Source organism: Kwoniella shivajii, chromosome 7 (genome assembly GCF_035658355.1).
Source record: "Kwoniella shivajii chromosome 7, complete sequence".
Lineage (NCBI taxonomy): Eukaryota > Fungi > Basidiomycota > Tremellomycetes > Tremellales > Cryptococcaceae > Kwoniella > Kwoniella shivajii.
In genome coordinates, this window is record NC_085914.1 from 1,178,908 (window position 1) to 1,204,444 (window position 25,537).

Below are 25,537 nucleotides of genomic sequence, written 5' to 3' on the forward strand. Positions count from 1 at the left end.
AATATCATGTCTCTTATATAACAACCACTCCCCACTTCTATAAAACGATATTTTCTTATAATTAGGATAGACTAAGATATAAGAATGAATTATCACTATCACCAGAGCAAGATCAAAATTGTCCAAAAAGAATGTAACTTGAAACAACCAAAATAGACGGGAAGAAGGAAAACGAACCGTGAATAAGAAAGAGCAATATCTACTACTTATATATCCGAGCAAAAGGCATCAAACAAATCGTATGGATACTTTATATACAATAAGACTAGATTGAAGAAGCAAGCGAGCAAAGGACTTTGGATGATGTGTACACGTCTGATATCGAAATTGGAAGAACTATACCCTCAACGTACGAGGTTGACTAACAGCCTGTCTCAAGCCTCTCTTTTTCATCGGAGATTTCGTTTTGGATTTTGACGGTTGACTATTGTGAACCACGGTTACTCGTGATCAGCTGACTTCTCATGTCGGTCGTTTGTCATTGGGTGAATGTATATACTCACGAATTCAAATTCTCTTGTCCTTTGAAAGGCATCAAAGCAGGACGAGCGATATCATTCTTATCGGAGAAGATATTCAATTTCTTCTCTTTGCTCTTATTCTTGTTGAATTTTCCTTTATTCTGTTGAGAGGTCTTTGAATGTACCTCAGATGGGATTGCTGTATTAGGCATAGGAGGTATATTATCCCTTTCCCTTGATCTGTAACCTAGGCCAATAGTCTTCTCAGGACCGTCTGAATTCCTTCTTCTACCCCAGCCTAAAGCTTCTCTTCGAGCTGATGAAGTCACTCGATTCCTCTTCTTGTCACCTTCAGTCTGCTCCGTGACATCCAGAACTTCGAGATGTTTTCTGACACCGAAGATATCTGAGACCTCAGAGATAACAGTAGTAGGTCTGAAGGTTGCCAAAGGAGGTGGAGTACTTCCTGAAAATTGAGCGAAAGCAGCTGAAAGAGGAGGTGCGGATGGTGCTTCGGGAACGTCATCATGGAGTGGGAAGGCGAATGCGAATGCTGAGGACGATGAAATTGTCGACGAGGTCGAATTCTTTTTTTCATATTTAGTCGTTAATGACATTTTAGGCTTTTTGATAGGATTCTCGGGTTTGGGTAATGGTAATCCGTAAGGAGAACGTAAAAACCTCGATTCGCTGAGTGAAGATTTGCGTCGATGAGCAATCTTACCAATCGGCAACTGATCCAGAGGTTTGTAAGCTTGTGATGATTGAGCAAGGAAAGCGGCAATCTCCTTGGTGGTGGTAGGCATCTTCCAATCTGAGGAGGGAAGAGGTCAGCTGATAATTTCAGATGATGCGGAATCAACGCACCTTCGACGGCATGTTTGGATTCTTCACTATCTCTCCAACAGTGCTTGGTCTTTCTAAACTCGTCAACGGCCTCTCTTTCCCACTCGACCCAATTTCTGACTGATCGCATACGATCAAAGTCTACTCCTTCACCCAGATTATCAATACCCACGATGGTTGGCTCCCTCGAAGCGATACGGTTAGCTTGTGGACTTGAGGGTGTTTTGCTTCCCCGAAGAGTGGCCGCAGATGGCATTTCGTGAATTGTAGCGTCGACCTTGACCCCAGCAGATGACTTTTGTCGATAGTGTCCAGCGCCACTAGGTCTGATCCTGCGACCAAGGGAGATGGAAGCAGCATCCGTATCAAGCGAGATTCGACTGGAAGTTTCGGAGGCAGAAGGTGACGTAAGACCGGGTGTATCGAGTGGAGGCTCGGTGATGATCAACTGAGCTGGTCTCCTTCGTCCTGGCTTTTGAGGTCGAGACATGGGACAACCAAGCATTTGTCGTCCAATGATATGTTCTTCCTTGCCTTTTCCGAGAGGAGCTAAAGAGTGAAATCATTAGCCACTTCTTGTAAAACGAGGCTATATGGTCAAACTTGCTCATCTTAGACATGTCCTCACCATCGCCCTGCAAGAAAGCTTCGATTTCCTTGACCATAGCTTTGACCGGAGTGGTAATAACGTTCTGCATATATTTTTGCACGTGTTGGAAGGTGTCATCCCGGTGGGATTCACTGGTATTGGTGCTAATGGTGGAAACTGGTCGAAGCCCTTTGAGGAAGAAATCTTTTCTGGGGGAGGACTGATCAGGTCCAAAGAGCGATTCTGCCTCAGTCGATGACCGATTGAAGGAAGTATCGGAGTCGAACATGGAATCTCGAGATTGTTGAGCATCATCGAAAAGGGAATCCTCAATTCTACTGCGAGTACCGTCGAACAAGCTATCCCAAGAGGTTTGACGACGATGAGATGTTTGCCTTGTTCCCAAAGGCCCATCAGGCGGAGAGCCGGTGATCGATGTGAGCTGAACACCGCCGTCAAGCTGGAACATCCTGTCACCGAGGCCCGGTCGTACAATTTGAGAGACAGATCTATTGGAGTTTGTCGAAGCAGATGAAGAATTGCGTCGATGGGCAGCCCAGTCGGGTCGGCCAAAGGTACTATCACTAGAACCATTACGACGATGTCGACTGATGTATCCGTAAGAGGTCCGGCGGCCGTTGCGAAGGCTGACTGGAGGACCAACAGAATGTGTATGTCCAAGAATCTCGCTGAGAGAATCAATGGATACTATGGAAGAGTTTCGCTGATGGTGTCCTCTCCGGGTTGTAGACCTGACATTAGAGTATTCAACTGGGCTCGCGTTCGTGCTCGATACAGAGCTATGCGATGTCACCCTGCAAGGATCATGCTCATCAGAGCCTTGTTGAGACTCGATGCTTGTTTGATGATTGGTGAAGTTGACGTCAAAGTAGTTGGTATACTCTCTCTCCTTCCCAGCACCAATGACAGATCCGATACTGGACATGGTAGCGATACTGAGTCCCGATTCTCCACGATTATGATGACCTCGACGAGCAGGAGGAGGGAAATCAGGAACAGCAAGGGCGGGTTCTGGAACGCCAAGGGAAGGATGATCATCTTGATGAGGCATAGCAGCCACGTGTTGTTGAAAAGCAAATTGACCTCTGAAAGGTTCTCTTCGAACAGGAGAAGTTTTGGCGAAACCAACTACATGACCAATCTCCACATCAAAGGTTTCATCATCATGGTCGTCTTCTTCATCATCCTCATCATCAGAATCCCCGTGCACCGACGTACTGTCTGATGGCTTGGAGACATGTAAGGAAGGAACCATATCCGTCTCGCCATGAAAGACCATTTCACGTGGTACAGAGACCGGAGGCGATGATGAAGGAAAAACAATTTGTACGCTGCTGACCTTTGACAAAGCTTCGACAAACGATGCTCTTCGAGTGCCTAGTTCAAGAGAGGCGTATTCGCTCGTAAAGTCGAATGAGTTCCGGTTGTCACTGTTACCACATGAGAGCATATCGTCCGGTACTGAGTCTGATATCTCGTTGGACAGGAAGCTCTGCGCCAGGTTAGCAGGCAGATCTCGACCAGAAAGCGGCATATCGGGTACCGGAGGCAGTGATAACGCGGGAGGAGCAGGCCCAGGTCGACGAGGGGCAGTTCGGTTTTGGGGTGGTGGCACAGGAAGACCAAGGGTGAAGGACGAGGGGACATCATCACCAGTGATGTTGATCAAAGCCTTGAGGTCCGCAGGAATATCAGAAGCGACGCTTCCCTCGATGGACTGAGCTCGATCTTGGACGAAATTTGGACCCATAGTGTGACCCATGCCTACCCCTTCATCCAGGTCTTTTGCCGCAGGGGGCTTGCTGACCTGTCTGGTAGGTTTACCATGTATGGGAGGAGCAGGTGAAGCAGGCGCAAAGATGTTACGCATACCTTTTCGAACCATACTGTCTCTAGGTGGAGAGACGGGAACATCTGCTTTATGATTAATAGCTGCTTGAGCTCGACAGAGGGCAACTTTGAGAGGGCTGACATTACCTGCTGGAGGCCTGAGGGAACTTCCGCTGCTTTGTGTTGAAAGCATAGCGGATCGTAAGCGTCGTACGGGTGTAGGACTACCATTGAGTCCTTGATGAATAGAGTTGTAGGATCCCTTGTGATGGAGAGTAGGACTAGCGCTTGAACCGGGGGAAAAGTCGAGACATGAGACGAGATTGAGAAGCTTATCGGTGGCTGAGGCGACCCTCCTGAGTGTTGCTACGCACATCAGCGCTGCTCAGATACAAGGTGAACTCACGATCTCGAGGTAGAATTTCTGCCCTCCTCTCCACTGATTTCGAATGGAGACCAAATCGGCTTGTAAAGCTACTTGACGGCACAACAGCCATACTGAAGGGATTCGACGCTTCTTCTATCTCTTCTGCTAGTGATCGAAGTGTAGGTTCCACCGTGACACGGGGCGGAGACGCGCTGACTCGGTGGAAAGAGGCTGAAGGTGCTCGAGGCGCAGAAGAAGGCTTGATCCTTTCGATACTTCTCCTGATGGGGAGACCGAAAAGACCAGTCAGGCTCTTTCGTTTGGGAAGTCTAGAAGGACCCATTAAGGCTTCAATGGCATGACAGGGGTCTTCATGGGACGCGCTAGTCATACTAGTTCCAATCACGCTTTCCCATACACCCCCTCCTCCGGAATTCAACGGATGTTTGGAAGGAGTACTTTGGGGCGCATCCTCATGATCCTCAAAGGTAGATCTCGTAGCAGAATGAGAAACATATGCAGTAGAGGAGGTAGGCGGTGATAGCTGAGAAGGGCAATCCATAGAAGGTGCTGAGATGTGGAGCAAAGGGGGTCGCTTGATTGATTGCATAGAACTGACATTGGACTTGACAGTTGCTGCAGCATATTTGTTATCAATTTGAGTGGACAATGACCAAGTAGCGGGATGATCTGAGGTGGATTTTAGCATGCGTATTTTTGATGAGTCTGATTTATGGTGCACTTACCTGCAGGAGCAGCCCAGGGATCCTTCTCTAGTAGAGCAGGTAATTGAGTATCGGTTTTTACCTTATCTTTCTTAGACTTGTTTCCACCCAATAGGCCCCAGACTCTAGATTTGGTCTTTTCTTTTTTGAGAATTTTGATAGGCTCCTCAGATTCAATCGGTGATTCTGGAAGCTGAGATAAAGGAGCTGCAACGGAGCTTCCCAAGAGCTTCCCAAGAGAGGCCGATCGAGGAGGGAGATTTGTGAGAGATGTCTGACTCAAAGGGGCCGGGACCGGACGTTTTTCAATAGAGCTTGGGGATTGCGATATTGATGGATTCCTACAGTAATATCGATCAGCTCTCACTTTTGTCATAGTACAGCAGAATCGAACTCACCCATCCACAATGCCCTTTGTGCTGTATATATCGCTCGATGAAGTCTTGCAAGAAAGAGCTTTACTAGAAGACACGCTTGCTCGTCTATCAAGAGCGATGCTTTTAGCTGATGGAGTCTCAGCCGTATGTCTTAAGAAGTGATCCACAACTTCCGCACCTCGGCCATTCCTCACGAAAGGATCATCACCTATAGAGGACCTAGCTGCTAATGGAGGTTGCATCGGAGGGCGGAGAGAACTAAATTGTGAGTTGTTTGACTTAGTAGAAGGTGGTCTGTTGAGTTTTTTCAGCATCGTTGGATAATCTTTTGGTGGTACTGATGGGGGATGGACGGATTCCATAGGCTTGGCAGGAGCAGATTTCATGGGTTGGGATACAGGTGATGGAGCTTGGGCTATAGTATGATGATGATTTCCCCAACCAAACAAGTCTGCAAGCGCTTTTCTAGGTTTCTTGGTCTTTTTATCTTGATTGTGGCCAACTGTAATTGTAGGTTGGGTATCTTGGGTAGAATATTTCTCAATGTATTTTGGAGGTGAATCTGCGAATATGTGAAGTTTCCCTTTACTTGACTTTTCTTTGATGGGAGTCTTCTCCTTGTTGAACAAGACAGACGGGATCTTCTTCAAAAAGCCACCCTTTCTTCCAAAGCTTGAAGGTGGTGCTGAAGTGAGAGACTCAGGTTGAAGGTAATGAGAATGTCGGACATGGTTATTAGGTGAGAAAAGAGAAGAGTGTGTCATGATGAGAAAGATAGATTAGTTTTGTTATTAATATGAGAGTTATACGCGTTTTAAGGATATAAACCGGTCCTGTGCGGGTTTGTTGTCTGTTTGTTTTTTGAGAGGGAGGCGATGAAGATTGTATATAGATATAATCTTTGAGGTCGTGGCTGATTTCTTTCTTCGTAAAGTCATAAAAAGGTCGTAAAAAGCGTAAAGAGATTCTAGATGTAATCAACAAGTCATCGAGGATGGATCGTGAAGAAGATAATAATTGTCTTGAAGACAATGATGTGAGGAAGGTTGTTTGTTTGAGATGATGGGGTCGAAGATGATACTCTGATGTATTGATGAGTGGAGCGCAAACGTTGGGTGATGATCTACGCTGTGCAGAATGATGATGGGTGAAGGTATTCTTGAGACGTATGATATGTTTGTATGGCTTGTAACGTGACCAAGAGAGGTTACGGGTGTAGGAGAGTACAGAGTATTGTTTATGTGTGTGAATAGGGAGAAAGTGTGTTTGTTTACCGATGATGGAAGAATGTTTGTAGGTCGCGGAGGGAAGTTTGGTCGTTCTGTAGTTCTAGGTCCTTCTGAGCTGTGTTTGAGTTTTGTAGACCAAGGAGTCACAGGATCATAAGTCAATCTAACCCAGAAGTGGTCGACAAGTCTCGTCAAATCGTCAAATCGTCAAATCGTCAAATCGTCAATAATCGTTATCGAGGTCGTGAACATAGCGGGAAGAAGAGAGAGAAAAGAAGAAGAAGAAGAAGAAGAAGGATGGTGGCAAGAGGAGAAGAGGGTTTGTCACTATTGTATGGTATGCGAGAATCGAAGCAAAAGTGGAGATACAGTGCGCGGACACTTTCATCCAACCTGATAAACAACTTTTTTTCACTAAGGAAAACCGCTCGGACCCATCATTTCACCCTTTGACCCTGTACCTCTTTCTCTCTCTGCTTCTCGTTTAATACTTCACTCGAATGGAAGGGCCTCGATGACGTCGAGAAGGGTTGATTGTCAGGTTGATTAGCTCACCACCACTGTCAACTTATCCCAATGCACGATCGTCCACCATGTCATCACTTGTTTCCATTAACAGCTGAAGAGAGATCACTATTCATTCCTCATAAGTGCTCAAAGCTTGTTCTTCTGGTCAAGGCTCTGTTTTGATACATCCCATACTTCTCTTCAATTCACTAATCGAGGAGTACATCCATCATACCATAGTATGTTGATTGAAGGGGTCCTTTCCCCGTTTCATTCATCCTTCGTGATCAGTCTGAAACGGTCCCCTGGCCGAGTAATCACGGGACTAGAACACCGACGCGAATGTGAGCTGAGACCGTTCGATTATGATATTTCTTCGAAGGTTTCACAGAGATCCATTGGATCGAGACAAGAGATAACAGACTATGGAGGTGAAGTCTAGAAGATCTCAGTGAGTGTTTGCTCTCATTCTCCCTTCGGCTTCATCCCGTGAGAAGACGATTTCGATGGCGGAGATCGCCGTACACCTCGGCGCTGTCCTGAGCCTGGGCCGAGCTAGCTATGGGAGGGATGCGGTTAGAAGTATCTATTAGAAAATTCTAATTTCCCTTTCAATGGGGTAATTGGGTTTCTGCTATTCTGATTTTCTAATGGGAAGGATGATTCCCGCATCCGCATGTTTCGGTTCAGGTCCCACGATCGACAAAGGTAACACACCGAATCAAAGATAGAGCAATAATAATGAACCATAGCCTTCGGCCCCCGAACCGTCGATGATGACCGCATGACTTTCTTGCTTAATAAAAAATCCCAAATCGACGGTAAAACATCTGGGCTCATACGGTACGCTGACACATCCTTCTTCTAATCGATACATACAGCCATACATCTTCCTTACCCTTATAATCGCATATGACTGCTTACAAATCTCATATCTACACCAGCGTGTCACTGCAGGTCGAGGTAAGGGCAATACTGAGTAGCTGGCTTCGCAAGCGTCGCTATTCTTCTGGTGACTAAGTACTATACGTTTATAGTCTAAAAACGTTAACTGAAAACAATTCAAGAATATCGATCGGCTTTCTCCGAGTGAACAAAGGTCGATCCACATTTTTCAAAGATTTTCGCCTCTTGATATATATATTCAATCGCCCATACGATACATCGCCTTCCTTATCAAGCTTTACCTCTTTCCTTTCGAAAAGGATATAACACTTTCGATCTTCCATTTCTTTCATACACTTCCCCCTTTCCGAGCCGTCCAATAAAGTATCGTCTGTCACCTATCATTCTCGGACGCCCGAGGCCGAAGGCAGGATTTGGGACTTTTAGATAATTCAGTGCAATTAGCATACACGCATTTGATCTTGTAAAGTTTTCCTCACTCGTATCATTAAACACACGCGATGTCACTCCCTACCACAAAAAGGGATGTCTCGCCCTCATCTACGCCAGAGAACAATGCTGCTTCTTCACGTAGTATATCGACACGAGTTGGCGGCGAAGATGAAAACGCGTTGAAAAAGGAGAACTCAGATAGTTCTAACGATCAAGACGAAAAGAGACAAGGACAGTCGAGCGGATACGACGAAAAAGGTATTCAGGAGATCGAAGACGAAGGAACGAAAAGAAAAGTTATGGTGGTTTTGGAACATAAAAGTGGGAAAGAAATGTTAAAAGATGTCGGTGGCGGGCCTTATACAATACCGAGATGGTGAGTTGAGCATGTTCCACTAACGCGTTACCTTGCTTACATCGTGGGATCTCGTTAGGCGACACTCTCTGCCATTCGTAAAGCCTAAACATCCTCCTCCACCAGCACCACTGTCCCTCGACGATGCCAAAGTAACTCCTGAAGTATCAGCCAATTTCTTCGACAGATTGTTCTTCAATTGGATCAGTCCGATGATGGCTTTGGGCTCAGCAAGGCCGCTGCAGGAGACTGATTTATGGAAGATGGATGATGCTCGTTCTGCTCAACTCCAAGCTGATAAACTCTTGAGATATTATGAAGCCCGAACAATCGCCGCTAAAGAATATAATACTCGTCTGGCAGATCCCAAAACACCTTTACCGCTCTCGCGTCGACTGATATATCCATTAATGCCCAATCGACAAAAGAGAGAGAAAGCTTACCGGGAAACTCACGGGAAGAAACGTGCTTCTTTGGCTATGTCCCTTTTAGACGTGTTTGGATGGTACTTCATGTCTGCAGGAGTAATCAAACTTTTCGGTGATGTTTGTTCCGCGGTCACGCCTCTTTTGATCAAAGCTTTGATCAAATTTTCAACAAATTGGCAACTCGCCGAAGCTACAGGTGGAGCAAAACCAAAAATTGGTAATGGTGTCGGAATGGCAATAGGATTATTGCTGTTACTCGTTGTGGCGAGTTTGAGTATACATCATTACTTTGTTCGTAAGTACAGTCTCAACCATTTATATCTTATCGTTGGCTCACACCTCATATTAGGATCCATGGGAGTCGGAGTGATGGCCCGATCAGCACTTATCTCCGGTATATATCAGCAAGCTCTTCGATTTACTCAGAAGTCCAGAGGTGAAATACCCAATGGTAAACTTGTCAATCATATATCCACAGATACAAGTAGAATCGATTTTGCAGCTGGTTTCGCCCACATGATTTGGACTGCCCCAGTTCAAATGATCGTTATCATAAGTAAGTCACGAAAGATCCGATCAGGATTTCCCGCTAACATGTCAAAATAGTCATTCTGCTTGTTCAAATCGGTTATTCCGCTCTTCCTGGTATTGCCTTCCTGATCATTATGACTCCTCTTCAAGTCGGGTTTATGAAGAGACTATTCATGTTCCGTATGAAAGCTGCCAAGTGGACTGATAAGCGGTAAGTATTGAAACCCTTTTTCCTCTTTCAAGATTACGCTGACATTTTGCAAAAGGGCGAAACTACTTCAAGAAATTCTAGGTGGAATGCGGATCGTCAAATACATGGCGTGGGAACTTCCATTCCTTGAGCGAATCCATGCCATCCGAGGAATGGAATTGAAATACATTCGAATGTTATTGATCTTCCGATCAGGAATGATGGCTTTCGCGATGTCTCTCCCGACCTTGGCTGCGATCTTGTCGTTTATCACTTACAGTGCGACTTCACATGGTCTCCAAGCAGCCACCATCTTCACTGTCATCACTCTTTTCCAACTTATGAGAATGCCATTGATGATGTGGCCAATGACACTTTCTGCTGTTGCGGATGCCCACAATGCTTTGAAACGATTGGAAGTCGTCTTCGATGCCGAGCTTGTCACCGAGACGAAAAGATTAGATGCATCAATGGAAGATGCCATCTCTATCGAACATGCTTCTTTCACTTGGGATGCCGCTCCTATAGAAGATGACGATGGGATGATGAAAAAGCTTCAAGGCAGATACGGCAAAACCTTGGGTGGCCCAGCTGGCAAAGCCGGTCCTCCTCAGAAGAAAGCAAAGGACAAGAAGAAGAAAAAGATGTTCTGGAATAAAAAGTCCAAGAAGATCACAGCGGTTCAAGAAATTGAAAGTGAAATGGCTTCGGGAGGTCCTCATGACGCTGAAGCGAGTGCTCCAGCTGTTGGTCAAGGCACTGGGTACGCCGTACCAGCTGTCGAAGAGGCACAAGAATCGTCACCTGAGCAGAAGATTTTCTCAATCAAAGATATCAATATAAACATACCAAGAGGCTCACTTACTGCAATCGTCGGTGCTATCGGTTCTGGAAAGTCGAGTTTACTACAAGGTCTCATGGGAGGTGAGCGTTAGCTATATATTGTTTTGACAAAGCTGACGCGCTAGAGTAGAAATGAGACGGACTGAAGGAAAGGTTACCTTTTCTGGCTCCACCGCCTTGTGTGCCCAATCTCCTTGGATACAGAATGCGACTGTACGAGAAGTAAGTTGGTCTATCTTTTCAAACATAACGGTACACTGACTTGCCTATAGAACATCCTCTTTGGACAACCCTGGGATGAGGAGCGATACTGGAACGCTGTACGGGATTCCTGCTTAGAGCCCGACCTCGAGTTGCTCGAAGACGGTGACGGAACAGAGATCGGTGAAAAAGGTATCAATTTGTCCGGCGGTCAAAAGCAGCGAGTAAATATCGCCCGAGCCATCTATTTCAATGCCGATATCATCGCTCTGGACGATCCTCTCTCAGCTCTGGATGCTGGTGTTGGTAAAGCCATTTTCTTCAACGCTATCATCGGCGCGCTCTCTGGTAAAACCCGAGTGCTTGTCACCCACGCTTTGCACTTCTTGCCTTATGTCGACAATATCATTGTCATGGACGATGGACACGTCGGTGAGATGGGAACGTTCAACGAACTCAAAGCACAAAATGGCGCATTCGCAAGATTGATCAAGGAATTTGGAAACGAAGATCAACGGGAAGAGTCACTCGAAACTGAAGAAGAAGCAATGAATTCATCCGGTCCTACCCATGAATACGATCGATCAAAGATGGTAGCCAAAGGAACCGCTCATAAGCTGATGCAATCCGAAGAAAGAAACACTGGTGCTCTTAGAAAAGGTACATTCTGGGAGTATATCAAAGCTGGTAATGGAGTTTTCATGACTCCAATCTTGTTCGTGGCCATTGCCTTTGCTCAAGCTACATACGTGATTACCTCATATTGGCTAGTATGGTGGCAAGAGTATAAGTGGGACTACGGAAATGGCTTCTACATGGGTATCTATGCCTTTTTGGGTATCTTTACCGCGGTCACAATGTTCTTCCAGGGTTTCTCCAACGCCTTGATCAATTATTTCGCCTCGGTTCATATTCACAAAAGGGCAATTACCAGAGTCATGTTTGCTCCCCAATCATTCTTCGATACTACACCTCTTGGTCGAATCATGAATCGATTCTCAAAAGATACCGATACCATCGATAACACTCTATCCGACGCTATGAGAATGGCTATCGGTACTCTTTCTAACATCGTTGGTGCAACCATCTTACTTGCTATTGTTGAACCATACTTCCTCATCGCCATGGCTGTCGTAGCCTTATTATACGTGCACAACGCTGCATTCTACCGACGATCATCAAGAGAATTCAAGAGAATCGACTCGATTTTACGATCTTCCCTTTACTCTCATTTCTCCGAATCACTTTCGGGTGTGGCCACTATCCGATCGTATGGTGAATCCGACCGATTTTTCAGAGATAACGTCTATCGAATGGATGTCGAAAATCGAGCTTATTACCTTACAATCATCAATCAACGTTGGTTGGGAATGAGACTCGATTTCTTAGGATCATTGCTCTCTTTCTCCGTGGCTATCATTGTGGTCTGTTCACATAAAGTTTCAGCCGCTTCTGGTGGTTTGGGATTATCCACCATCATCACTGTTCAACAGTCTTTCTCATGGTTGGTCAGACAAATTGCAGAAGTCGAAAATGATATGGTCGGTGCAGAGAGAATAATGCATTATGCCAATGAGTTGGATCAAGAAGCTCCACATGACATCAAAGAGGTCAAACCACCAGCTTCATGGCCAGATCAAGGTAAAATCGAATTCTCAAACGTCAAGATGAGGTATCGAGAAGAATTACCTGATGTTCTTAAAGGACTCACGATGGACGTCGGAGTATGCGAAAAAATCGGTGTAGTAGGTAGAACCGGTGCAGGTAAATCATCCATCATGGTAGCTTTATTCCGTATGGCGGAATTGTCAGCTGGATCAATCAAGATCGATGGGATTGATGTATCGAAAATTGGTCTGAACGATTTAAGATCCGGTATATCGATCATTCCTCAAGATCCTTTGTTATTCAGTGGTACTTTAAGATCCAATATTGATCCATTCAACACTAAGTCAGATGCTGAATTATATGATACCTTAAGAAGAGCACATCTCGTTTCAAGTACACCGAGACAATCAATAGCAAATCGAAATTCGCTCGAAAACACCAATAGGTTCTCTCTTGATACTGTGATCGAAGAAGAAGGTGGTAATCTTTCAGTCGGTGAAAGATCTTTGGTGTCTCTAGCAAGAGCTCTAGTTAGAGACTCCAAAGTATTAGTACTAGATGAAGCTACAGCTTCGGTCGACGTCGAAACGGATTCAAAGATTCAACATACCATAAGAAACGAATTTAAAGATAAAACACTATTATGTATAGCTCATAGATTGAAGACTATCTTGAGCTACGATAGAATTTTAGTCATGGCTGACGGTAAAGTTGAGGTGAGTCACCAATTTTTTTTACTTAGCTTAGAGGAAAACCATGTGCTGATTAAGATCGATTATTGACTGATGATGCAGGAATTCGATACACCCGAAAACTTGTTCTTGCAAGATGGAGTATTTACTGAAATGTGTGGTAAAGCAAGTTTGACTCTAGCGGATATCAGAGTAAGTCATATCTATCGAAAACCCGAAAAATAGGTCATTCTCTGTAACGACGCTAACCAAAACCTTGCCTTTGTAGGCTGCTGCTGCATTACGATTTTAGAATGAAACAAGTGGAATACATGAACGGATAAGGAACGCAAATATGTATCTAGTATGAATCGCATTTATGGTTTTACGGTCGGAAGCAAGGAAAGAAAGAGAGGTGACTTCATAAGTGTATATAGTTTTGGATGCATTTTAATGCACGTTTGTTGCTGTTGTTGACGATCTTCAGAGCTTTCACTAAGATGAAAATGAAAAAAAACCCGATACTCGCCATATAGAAAATATGAAACGGATGAAAGTGGCACTGATGATGTAAGATGCTTTTTACGCTAATTCATCTTTACCTTACTTTCTTACCATTACTCGTTGTCCTTACTATGACAACGAGGACTGGTCCTCCCACATCCCTTGCAAAACATGCTCTCGTCAGATTGATAGGCACAGATGAAAAGACCAGGTTTGCGAAACTGCGTGTTCAGTTCAATTGGCACTCTCACCCTTCACCCGCACGTGAGAATGGATGATGATAAAATGACTAACGAGCCCCGTGCCAAGAGTATGGGAGATAATGGTGGCATAATGCATCAGGTCTATAGTGTAACGGCTCCGTTGGTATCCCCGTTTACATGAAGGAGATGAAAAGATTTGACTCAAAGGAGGTTTGTCACCTTGAGATTTGAGCTTTTCTGCCTGTCACATTTCATCTAGGCTATAAATAAAGTATCACAAGAAGAAAAATGAGATTGAGGATGCAGTCTTTTCCGCGTTTCACATAAGACTGTATATCCTACTCAGTAATACGGTTTACTTTAATATACAATTGGCTTGTACAGGGAATCTATCTCGCTTGATTTACTAATCACTTATCGATATACAGTGTATACGAAAACAATGTTGTTCAGATCTATTACCCTACTCATGGTGATAGGTATCACCTCAGCGGCCTCATTGGTCAAACGAGTCGATCACATGGACTTTAAGATCAAATTTGGCCACAACACCGGGTCTTATGTTACAGACGAGGAGATCAAAGGCGTCAATGACAGAGTATCATACGACGAAAGTTTGATCGTGAAGGGACGACATGAAAGGACTTTCCATTGGGAGCAAAATGATCAAATTAGCACCAGGAGATTCCATTTTTACACTTATCGCGAGGATTCCAACGAGATAACAAATAGATTTTGTGTGAGTCCCTTTCCCTAAGCCAACTTCCAGCATAGGAGTATCCTAAATTTTTTGGCTGCTCCACTTCATGTCTTCAATGATGCGATATGCTGACGTTGTTGGAAATATTCTATGAAACAGTGCTCCCTTACAGGACATGTTGACAGAGTCACTCTAGGCCTGATGACTCATAATTATCATCTAAGAAGTCCTAAGGATAAATCTTTGGATGATTTAGAAGATTATGGTCTCTTCAGTGGGTTATTGGATAAAAAATACGATCAAGCCGTATTATATTGTTATCCATTTGGATATGCTGAAAACCCATACTACGTGATCGACAGCGTGAGTTCTCTTGCTTGCTTATGCACATAATCGAGGTCTTGCCGCTGTCTCTAAACAGGCAATAGCTGATTCTTGTGATTTGCTCAGACAACTTTGAAGGACACTTATTAGTGAACGAATATGAGATTTGCTGTCGCATATCCACGGTGTCGATATCCATACTGTTCGCTGAAGTAGAACGACCATCGCATCCATTATTGTACTATAATAAATCGGATCGATCATCTCTAGGAGGTCATCCTAATTGTATATACCTCTTTTCTTTCGTATCGTCTTAATAAGTTTAAACGAGTTATAAAATGCCATTTCGCGGAAAAAGTCCACGTGGTGTCAATTTTAAAACGAGAGCGGTGACGTCGTTTCAGTAGTGTATTCACTGATAATGAAATGACGGTCTCCTCCATCAAACATGTTGCAGGCTGTAATTTTCTATTTGTTATCTAGTTCATCGAACACCCCTCTACCCTATCATCGATATACCATCTTATACCCAGTCTCGCATCCCTGTCACCAGTCGGCTCTTCATACCTTCCACCCAAGGCAGTACGACTTCAGGATGATACGCGCTCGATTGCCGATACGACCCTCACGAATGGGTATACATACCCCACTTCGGCCGATCCACTCTTCACCATTACTATCATTTCGACAAAGTAGTACAAAATCATCGAGTACCAATACCCTCTCCTCTTCGCTATCTACTAGGAATCCAAGGATCAGTTTCAACTTCTTCCTGCCTCACCATCGACCAGCATCAATTTCTACATCTTCATTGATATCCAGAAACCATTCAAGAGCGTTTTCAATCCCATCAAAATCGTTCAATGCGAGATATCCGTATACATCTTTATTGATACGATTAGGCGTTTCGTCAGTTGTAGGATTGATTGTCCTCACTTCAGTCATCCTGTTCCATGATGCTTTCACTTATTCCGAAAGACATGTGGACAGAGTACCTTGTAATCCGCTAAGTCTAAAACCGAGATTAGGTGGTAAAAAGAATTTACCAATCTTAGAAGTAAACTTAGATGATGAAGAGGATGATACCAAGAAAGCCATGAAAGATAAACCTAGATTAGTAGTCATCGGTGGTGGATGGGGTGTGAGTCTTCCGATCCCACTTTTCAACCTTTTGATGTAGCGTGATAGTATAGCTGATTACTTGCTCGCTTCAAAGGCCGTCGCTTTACTTCAATCTTTACCTGCTCACGCATATAATGTTACTCTCATTTCACCTTCGACCTATTTCGCATTCACACCGCTTTTGCCATCAGCTTGCGTGGGTACTGTAGAGGTACGATCACTGGTTGAGCCTTTACGAAAGATCATAGCTAGGGTCAGAGGTCATTACCTGATGGGTTCAGCTGAGGATTTGGATATGACTGAAAGATTAGTAGAGGTCGAGGTCCCAAAAGAGGGTGGAACAGGAACGATGAGGTGTTATGTGCCTTGTAAGTCTCACTTCTGGATGAGGCTTGAACACCTCCAGGTGATGGGTCCCAAGGTGACTACGGAGGCGGTACTGACAACTGAAATTTAGATGACAAATTGGTTATCGCCATCGGATCGACGACAAACAATCACGGCGTTAAAGGTCTTGAGCATTGTTTCCAGCTGAAGACCGTTCCTGACGCCCAAATGATTCGTAGAAAGATCATGGGTGAGTGCAAGTCATTTCAGCTATATGGAACGGTTTTTGATATTTCAATCTCTAGGCAATCTCGAACTGGCTGCTTTACCTACTACGACACCCGAGGAGAGGAAGAAGCTGCTGTCTTTCGTAGTTTGCGGTGGTGGACCTACAGGTGTTGAATTCGCAGCAGAGCTGGCTGATATGATGGCCGAGGATGTGCTGAAATACGTGAGTCAAGTCTTCATGGAGTATGACTGGTTGAAGCACACAGCTGATATTCCTATGCTTAGTTCCCCAAACTTCTCTCGAACGAAGTCAAGGTTACTGTTGTTCAATCAAGAGATCATATCCTCAATACTTACTCCGAGAAGATTTCACAATACGCTGAGAAACGTTTCGCTCGTAACGACGTGGATGTAGTGATAAATGCTCGGTAAGCTACCAGGCATTTTCTCTTTCAATAACGGTGAAACTGATGTTTCGATCAGTGTTCAAGAGGTACAGCCAGACAAGGTAATATTGAGCATAAAGAACCCCAAGGACAAGGATGCTAAGCCTGAGATCAAGGAGATCGATGCAGGATTTGTACTTTGGAGTACTGGTATCGGTAAGCTACGATAACTGGAGATACTTTCGGAGACGTCCACTGAGCTGCTTCATTTAGCCATGCAACCGTTTACCAGACGATTGGTCGAGTTACTTCCCAACCAATACCACTCCAAGGCCGTGGAAGTCGACAGCTATCTTCGAGTACAAGGTGCACCTCAAGGAACAGTTTACGCTTTAGGTGATGCAGCCACTGTACACGCCAACTTGATCGGCGAATTATATGAACTTTGGGATAAATTCGACGCCAACAAGGACGGTACACTGTAAGTGTTTTGCTCAATCGGATTGGTGAAACTTAAAAGCACAACATTGATGATTTGTCTAATATAGTGATTACGAGGAATGGCAAAGTATGGTCAAACACATTAGAAAGACCTATCCGCTCGCTTCCAAGGCATTCGCAAAGATGTAAGTGGATATGCTGATGTCCACGTCTAAATGATCGATCGTCGCTGATGCTATATGTCCGACAATAGGAAAGATGTGTTTGAGGAATATGATAAAGACAAGGACGATAAGTTGACTTTGAACGAGGTTGCTACTATGTTCCTCGAAACTAGCAAAAAAGTTACCAGTTACCCTGCGGTATGTATATATTGCACGGGGATGTTTGCATCAGCTGAACATCTGCTCGTAATCGTAGACCGCTCAAGTCGCTTCTCAACAAGGTAAATATCTGGGAGGAATGTTCTCCAAATTGGCGAAACAACACGATACTTTAGAGAAAAATGGTATTAAGGATTTCAGCGATGAAGCATATTATCATCCATTCGAGTACTTCCATCTTGGTAGTTTAGCTTATATCGGAAACTCGTAAGTGAAAGCGAAATCATTTCACCGCATTATTGAGACTGATGATTATATCATTAGCGCCGTTTTCGATTATGAAGGATTCTCACTTGCTGGTGGCCTGTTAGCAATGTACGCTTGGAGATCGTAAGTCTTTCCCATCTCTGTTCAGATAACTTACAATCCGACGCTAACTTTTGCTTATTTTTAGGATCTATTGGTCCGAACAAACTTCCATGAGAACAAGGATGCTTTTGATGCTTGATTGGGTTAAAAGAGGTATCTTCGGAAGGGATTTATCAAAGGTGAGTTGATATCTTCTTGTTCAATTAGAAAAGATACAAAGATCATTATCTGATGTATGTGTGATATCAATAGTTCTAATAATAAACATGATTGTCACCAGAGGTGCTCGACTGTAGTATAGAATAAGAAATGATGCTTTACGTGAATGCAATTTGTAATGAACGCACCTTGGTCTCATGTAATAGGCGACATTCCCATGAGTCTGAAGGATGATCACTTCTCCGCTGTGAGCGGTCCTCCGTTCCCCAATATATCGTGAAGAAGTTCTTGGATTGCGTCATGTGAATGTGATTCCGGACGCGCTATCTTCTTCTGACTTAGCTAGCGTGAGAGAATGTGACAAACTCTTGAACTGTCATGATATTAGGCGCAGTGAAGCGGCGATGAGAGCCGACGAGGTCCAAGGAACGAAGCCATTTGAGACAAGAACGTGATATCAGGGATAACTAAGGTAGTGACTGAAAGACTGCGGGGGGTGAGTCATGCTATCGTGTAATGCAAGTCTATTACTGTGAGTGAGGACAGTATGATTAGTAACATCATTGGTGGAATCAGCGACTATCTCTCTCATCACGTTAATATGCTCTCGGCCGAAGACTATCTCACGAGATTCAGGCTAGTAGTTTACTTAGATGTCGTTGACTCAATGTCAGACTGAGATGGAATTATTTCGATAGTTTAAGGCGATACAAGAGCTTGATATGACTCTGACTACATCACAAAGTATTAGAATGGAATTTGATTGAAAAACAGAACAGTTCATTCCATTCCTTAAATGGCAGAGAGCAAAAGAATTCTTCGTTTTGTGCCACAGTCTAAAGTCAAACGAGATGGAATTGCATCGCGTTCTCTTGAGTTTTCAGAGCAAATCCAATTCCAATAATCCCACCATCATCCTATGTGTCTCTAGATTACCGTTAATAGCAATACGCGAAAAAGCACAAGAAATATTCCACTAAAGAACGATCATCGATCCAACTCAAGCTAAATTCAACCTGTTTGGAACTAAACATTATATATTAAGGGTCTAGAATAGCAAAGAAAATAAAACAAGTGAGTAAGACAAAGCCGTATCGTAATAAAGGTTAAACTATATCTATCAACAACTTTCCGGCGTTACGATATACTTCAGATTTCTCCTTTAAGCAACACCTATCGACGAATGCCAAGAAAGGCGATTTCATTCGTATTGCCTTTTTTGCCTTTTTTGCCTTTCTGCATGTATTCATAAGATTCCACCAAAGCCACTTTTCTCAACGATCATATCGATCGTGGCGATGTCCAGAATCCTTTATGACATTTTGAGCCGGGGATTGCTAGTGGCATAAGATCAATAGACGTACGTACCACACCAAGTTCAACATAATAATGCACCTCCCAATTCCCGACAGGATAGAGACACAGCCGTATATCTGGTAATCCCGATTAATTAAGTCTTCACGGCATGACATGTCAAAAGAACATGTGAAGACAGACAGTAAGTAAATATCGTAAAAGCAATTGATCGAAACAGCTGATTAGTCATGTGTATTACGCATTTCACTCATTACGAAAATCAAAAGATTTTAATCGACAAAACAGAACATCTCACAAAACGGGTTCCTTGTCTTTCTTGAATCAGGATCGAGACCCATAGAATCGGTACATATCCTGCTTCGTCATCTGTTGTCTCATCATCATGATCTCCCGCCCTTTGCAATGGGAGTACCACCGGAGTGATGAACGTGCCTTTGGTATCTCGATTCAATGATTCGATGCAATTTGATATGCTTCGTTCACATAGCCCCCATGGAGAGCAGGGAAAGAAAATCTCCACAGGGTACTGCAAGGTGCAAGGTGAGGGCGAGTGGGTGGAGCAGGGGGCAGTGGGAGGTTCGGTACAAGATCGAAGGCACTTTGATACCAGTTCAAATCGAAGATTCCCAGAGTACAAAAAGAATCAAAAATCCAGATAAATAACCCTTTATTTGTCTCACTTTAAACAATGCCAAGTGAATCATTTGTGCAGTTATATATATCTTCTCATCACTAAATTTCATCTCGGAAATATTCATGTCTCACTTCTCAAAGATATAAACATGCTCTACGACCGTCAATCGCCGCTGGATCGAACGACGGCAATCGTTGAATGTTATGCGATCAATTCTCGTATCTTTGCGCAAGGCTTTGGGATTGACTCCACTAGGACGCCGTCCTAGCTGAGAACATCACCATCGAGCCGGCTAATACGAGGGTTAAAATCGTCTTCATTTAGTGCTAAATCATATTTCACTACTAAGTGATTCTGGATTTTAGCTTCATTTACACTAGGTCTTAGATGGGAAATGCTGCTATCTCATCGCATGATAGCTATCTGCCTGTAGGAGGAATCGAAGCTTGATGATCGGCAATGAGTAACGGCATTTTGCCGGTGGGTCCCGGTCACCGATCGGAATCGAGCACTTGTGATGCAGGCTTCAAACTATACTCGAGTACTGATCTCCGCGATGATATCACTTGGTCTCTCATGCTTTCACAGCGAGGATATATTTGGATTATAAGCTTTAACTCGCTTCCGTCAAGATTAGGTTAGGTTCATTTGATCTTCTTTTCGCTTATTGTTCATTCAGTTATGTAAGACTTGACCGGTCCCAGCCAGAACAGAAAAAAACCCTGCGGCACGGATCGGAATCGGGTGCAGGAACAAAGGAAAACCGGTTCATTTGCTCAGCTGCTCAAATGGAATCGAATCCTCTATCTTCCTCTCGGATTTCCTCTAACTCCGCTCTCTTACCTTTTAAAAGCATATCTTTCAGTTATTCCCATGATCACTAAATCCTCAATCTTGGCGTCTTCGTCTTGTGTCTACGTTTTCTACCTGATCTCTTTGCACATCCTCAGCCTCAGCCTCAGCCTCAGCCGTGTGAACGTTTTTGCCGACTAAGTGTACCACTTGACTCAACGGCGTCTTATCGTAACGTGATCAGAATGAAGGCAATTCCCCTTTTTTCTTTTGCACGATCTGATATTTGACAACTTTGCAATCCTCCTTCTTTCCTGGACGATCTTAACGGGATAAGGGATAAAGAAGCGATGAATGAACGTAAAAAAAGCCTCATGATCTACGGCTTTTTTCCCTCCCTCTCAGGGATGAAAGCATGTTTTCATTTAAAGCCAAAAAGGCAAGTAAAGATGTAATCCGTTAGATTAGGAAAATCCGGACCATGAAAGTAGGAACCCTGAACGGTCCGAACCCTTAAATGTTATATAATTGAGTGAAAAGAAAAAAGAGGAAAAAGTGAAAACAAAGGGTTCCTACTTCATCCGCCTTCCTCCCACACCCACCATCTAACGACAGATGTCCACATTTTTTGTTCTGATATCGTTAGACTGGTTAATTAGATTACCAAACAGTGAGCCCAGAAGCCGGTATCTTTCATCGCATCGTGATTAGCTTGGGGTAAAATACAGAAAAGGGCTTTAGAGGGAAAGGGGCGATCATTATAGTCACCACCACCAATTTTTGTATGACGATGAGATTGATTACTGTACAAATTCAACCTAACGGAGACTACTCATCCCCCCCTCTCCTTCGTCCACTTCACCATCATATAACACACACTTTGTAATTAGCATACTTCAATCGCCCCACCCTTTGCATATATATCTCGTTCAGTCATCTATCGAAAGCCTGTGCAATAACAGCGAAGCGACGAAGCGAGAGACAAATTCAGTGAACGGAATAACCAGCGGATGCAAACTCAAACAGACAATATAGATAAATATACACCTTTCAACGATCGAAGACATATGCACATCATCAGTATATGAATCAACCAACTTACTCGATCGATCAATTCAGTGACTCCAACCTACCTACATCAAAGGCCGGTATAGATATACTCTGATCAAGAAGAAGCTTCTTTCGACTCTCCTCATCTTTGAATATATATATCTTCTTTAATCCTCCTATCCCATTGAAATTATCGAGTGGTCTTCAGATCCTCCGCGAGGACTCATTCAACCAGCCATTTCATTCTACCATACTATACGAAGCCACCATCCGTCACCATCTGAAGAACTGTATCCACTACAGACGCCGAGTTTTACCAACCGACGAGACATACCCAACATCGTTTATCGGTCATCTTTCAACGACGTCGTCCCATCGGATAAGCCATTCGATCACAATCTTCCCTCCACCCGACTGTTTTCTCAGGCACCTCGTTCACTTCTTCATTAATCATCAACAGTACCCATCCTCCCTTCTTGATCAATCTTCACAAGTCTCAACATACATACCGTTCCCAAATAATCCCTGCATTCCAATCTTAATATACGCCTCTCATCACCTCTTTTCTTCACTGCGTAGATCGCACGCTCTTGCTTCTTCTACTTCAGGGTCACCTTTGCTCAGCTAGCCTGTATTAGCTTTATTGAACATTACACTCTCAAACTTTGTTTCCGTCAATCATACATACCAGTGGTAAAAGTAACGAAACGAAGGTTTGATCGGAAAGGTTAGCTCAGTGAAGCAGAAAAGAGAACTCTCATCGAGAAACAGAGTGAAAAATTACATTGTCCGCCTGGTCTGAGACCAAACGTGAGTTGACAACATCATTTCATACCAAATTCCGAATCTTTACATCTTCATCATCATCTTGCTGATCTATCATCCTAAACTTCTATCATCCTCACAAATCTACTGGCTGTGCCACCGTTCTACTTTTCGTGACTCGAACCATCTCACACGCTTAGCCCAGCTCAAGAGGCTCACTATACATATATAACCGCTGCTTGCTCAAGAAGCTAGTCTTTTTGGCTGAACAGCAAGCCTAGTCGCAGGTCCGACTTGAACACAAAACACTTTATAATAACAAGCACAAGCAATCTCGCAATCTCGCCACGATGGAGTCAATATTTGAATCAGATTCTTATCTGTTAGATCCATCATCATCCCAATATGACTCTGAGTCATTCTTATCTTTCTCATCGTTTTCCGACTTAACCTGGAACGATTTTTCTGTGGATATCAAACGACCCCCTGCTCGATCCGTCTCAGATACACCTTCACCTACAATCTCCGAACCTTTCGAAATAATATCTGCAGTCTTCCCTCCAACACCAGCCGAAACTTCTGATTACGGGATATTCCATACTCCCACAAAATATTCCAACGTTGGTGAAGAGCAACCTGGTTTCTTCAGTCATCAATCTTCCGGATCAACAGATTCTTGGGGAGAACCAATAACACCATCTTTATCAGGAAAATCCTTTGCTGCTTTGAGTAGTAACAACACTTTTACACCATCGCAATCTACAACGGGTTTTGCTTGGGACGAAGCTACTCCCTCATTCAGTGGTTCATCTTTCACTCCTCCTACTCCTTCATATCAAGCTCACCCTCACCGAGTTACTTCCAACCCCGTCATCGGATCCTCTTCACGGAAGCCGCGAGCTTTGAACAAGCCTACTTCAATGCCTGTACTGAAAGAAGAAGAGACTACTACCCAATGGGTAGATGGTATAAACATCCTCGATGCTCCGTTACAACTTCCGGATGTCCCTTTGGAAGCATCATTGGACGATGATAACCTTTTGGAAGGGTTCGATTGGTCATTCAATCCTCAAGACCTAAGTTCGTTTTCAACGGATGGTACCATCTTTGCGGCTTTCAATGAACCGACTGATCCCATCCCAATGATGCACTCCCATTCTCACACTGGTGTATTCCCTACACAAACATTCGACCAAACGCACTTCCCCTCCGCATCCACAGATTACCCATCATGGATGCCCGAGTATCCTACGTCGCAGGACGTCGCTGGACTCGGTGACTTCAATATACAGTCACAACCTTTCGGATTACTACCTGCGTTTACCATCGATCCTATGGCAATCATGTCAACAAATGGTGTCGATGAAGATTCAAGTAGGCCTTCGTCTGCTCCGGGCTTGAACGGCGGAGAAGGATCGAAGGAAATGTTGAGCGTTCCTACAGCGGATGTCATGATGAGGAGGTGAGTCTCTTTACGATGTACTTACGTCCACCCAAGCTGACAATTTTGCAGTCTCTCCTCTGAAGGATTTGTTCCGTCTAGATACGCTCCTCCCCGAGATCTTTTCTCCTATGCTCCTCAGCAAATCCCAACGGGCCCACCCGGACCTCAGCCGCTATACACATCCGACCCCTCGCCATCTTACCACACGTCCTCCTCTTTTCAACGAGTCATGCCTCCTACTCCTTCTCACGCCCCCATACAATCTAAACGAGCTGCCAACAATCTCTCAATTAAGATACATCCTCCTGCTCAATCCACTTTTATCCCTTCACCCTTCCCTCCTACACCTCAATCCGCCACGTTCCCCATTTCTCTATCTGCTGCTCAAGCTCAACAACCCATAGCGATGCAAAGAGCCGGAACTCAACCACTTCCTCAAACACGGAAATTGTCAGGTTCTAGTCAGGCCGGTAGTATACCAGCCCATCTTGCTCGAGCTCAAGCAATTGTTCAGCAACAGCAAGCACGAGATCAGGCTGAGCGCGATTCCATTCGACGGGAAGCAGCTTCTAGAAGAGTCGGAATGGCAAATGCTTCAGTGATGCAACCTACCGCAAACATACCAAGAAGAAATCAACCTACCATCATGGGCTGGGAGGGACCCTCAGCACCAGCAGCATCTTTTCCGGTACTTACCCATGCGCCATTAGTGACTGTCCACCCACCCGCTCAATACATGGTCACTGGAGTTCCTATTCCTGTGCATCGGGTTCACCCTCCTCCTCATCCAGGAAATGCGGCTCCTGCTATGCAAGCTAGGCCTATTGCCCGACTACCTTCTTCTCCTGTCAGAGCACGAAAGGCTTCCAACAATCAACTTACTCCCACTCGAACCACGCCAAAGGCACGATCACCTTCCTCAAAGAGAAAACCATCATCATCAGGCTTCAATGACCCCTTCATCAACTTCACTGCCGATGATGCCGAAAAGTTGTTGACCGGTGTCGCTCCTAGTGGAAGTCAAAGTAAGAGAAAGAGAGAGGAAGAAGCTGCTGCTGCTAAAGCCATCACCGTCAGTGATGATGATGCGAGAAGTAAGCGATCGAGAAGTGATGAGTAGACACAATTAAGATCTTGAAAAAGTACGATATTTGTGACATTGCGGATGTGGAACATAAGGTAACTGTAACAATATGGGAGGACATGCCTTTTTGGTATTTTATACTTTGATTTTTGATTTTTTCTGTGTTTTGACTTTATATATATTCTTGACTTTTATTTGGCTTCGGAACAGGATCAAGGAAAGGGTTTGAAGGGAATCAAAGGAATAAA

The 25,537-nt window shown here is 44.1% G+C and overlaps 5 protein-coding genes across 5 annotated transcripts; 4 read left to right on the forward strand and 1 right to left on the reverse strand.

Annotated features, from left to right (window-relative positions):
- Nucleotides 1-336: 336 nt before the first annotated feature.
- On the reverse strand, nt 337-5,980 carry IL334_005557 (uncharacterized protein; the record flags this gene model as incomplete). The annotated part of the gene is made up of 7 exons (XM_062937268.1): nt 337-424; nt 504-1,275; nt 1,329-1,856; nt 1,915-4,089; nt 4,154-4,804; nt 4,861-5,180; nt 5,238-5,980. The coding sequence occupies 7 exons, from the start codon at nt 5,978-5,980 to the stop codon at nt 337-339; spliced, it is 5,277 nt and encodes a 1,758-aa protein (XP_062793319.1).
- Nucleotides 5,981-8,358: 2,378 nt separating this feature from the next.
- Nucleotides 8,359-13,430, forward strand: IL334_005558 (uncharacterized protein; the record flags this gene model as incomplete). Its single annotated transcript, XM_062937269.1, has 9 exons — nt 8,359-8,666; nt 8,725-9,368; nt 9,423-9,629; nt 9,680-9,815; nt 9,871-10,718; nt 10,768-10,859; nt 10,910-13,162; nt 13,241-13,330; nt 13,407-13,430. The coding sequence occupies 9 exons, from the start codon at nt 8,359-8,361 to the stop codon at nt 13,428-13,430; spliced, it is 4,602 nt and encodes a 1,533-aa protein (XP_062793320.1).
- An 836-nt stretch (nt 13,431-14,266) lies between these two features.
- On the forward strand, nt 14,267-14,998 carry IL334_005559 (uncharacterized protein; the record flags this gene model as incomplete). The annotated part of the gene is made up of 3 exons (XM_062937270.1): nt 14,267-14,563; nt 14,684-14,887; nt 14,975-14,998. 3 exons carry the CDS (start codon nt 14,267-14,269, stop codon nt 14,996-14,998), a joined length of 525 nt encoding a protein of 174 aa, XP_062793321.1.
- Nucleotides 14,999-15,443: 445 nt separating this feature from the next.
- IL334_005560 (uncharacterized protein) lies at nt 15,444-18,302 on the forward strand (the record flags this gene model as incomplete). The annotated part of the gene is made up of 13 exons (XM_062937271.1): nt 15,444-15,989; nt 16,065-16,338; nt 16,428-16,547; nt 16,603-16,748; nt 16,811-16,953; nt 17,009-17,127; nt 17,185-17,392; nt 17,460-17,537; nt 17,606-17,714; nt 17,773-17,942; nt 18,000-18,065; nt 18,130-18,223; nt 18,297-18,302. 13 exons carry the CDS (start codon nt 15,444-15,446, stop codon nt 18,300-18,302), a joined length of 2,079 nt encoding a protein of 692 aa, XP_062793322.1.
- Nucleotides 18,303-23,111: 4,809 nt separating this feature from the next.
- Nucleotides 23,112-25,325, forward strand: IL334_005561 (uncharacterized protein; the record flags this gene model as incomplete). Its single annotated transcript, XM_062937272.1, has 2 exons — nt 23,112-24,223; nt 24,275-25,325. The coding sequence occupies 2 exons, from the start codon at nt 23,112-23,114 to the stop codon at nt 25,323-25,325; spliced, it is 2,163 nt and encodes a 720-aa protein (XP_062793323.1).
- Between the last annotated feature and the right edge of the window lie 212 nt (nt 25,326-25,537).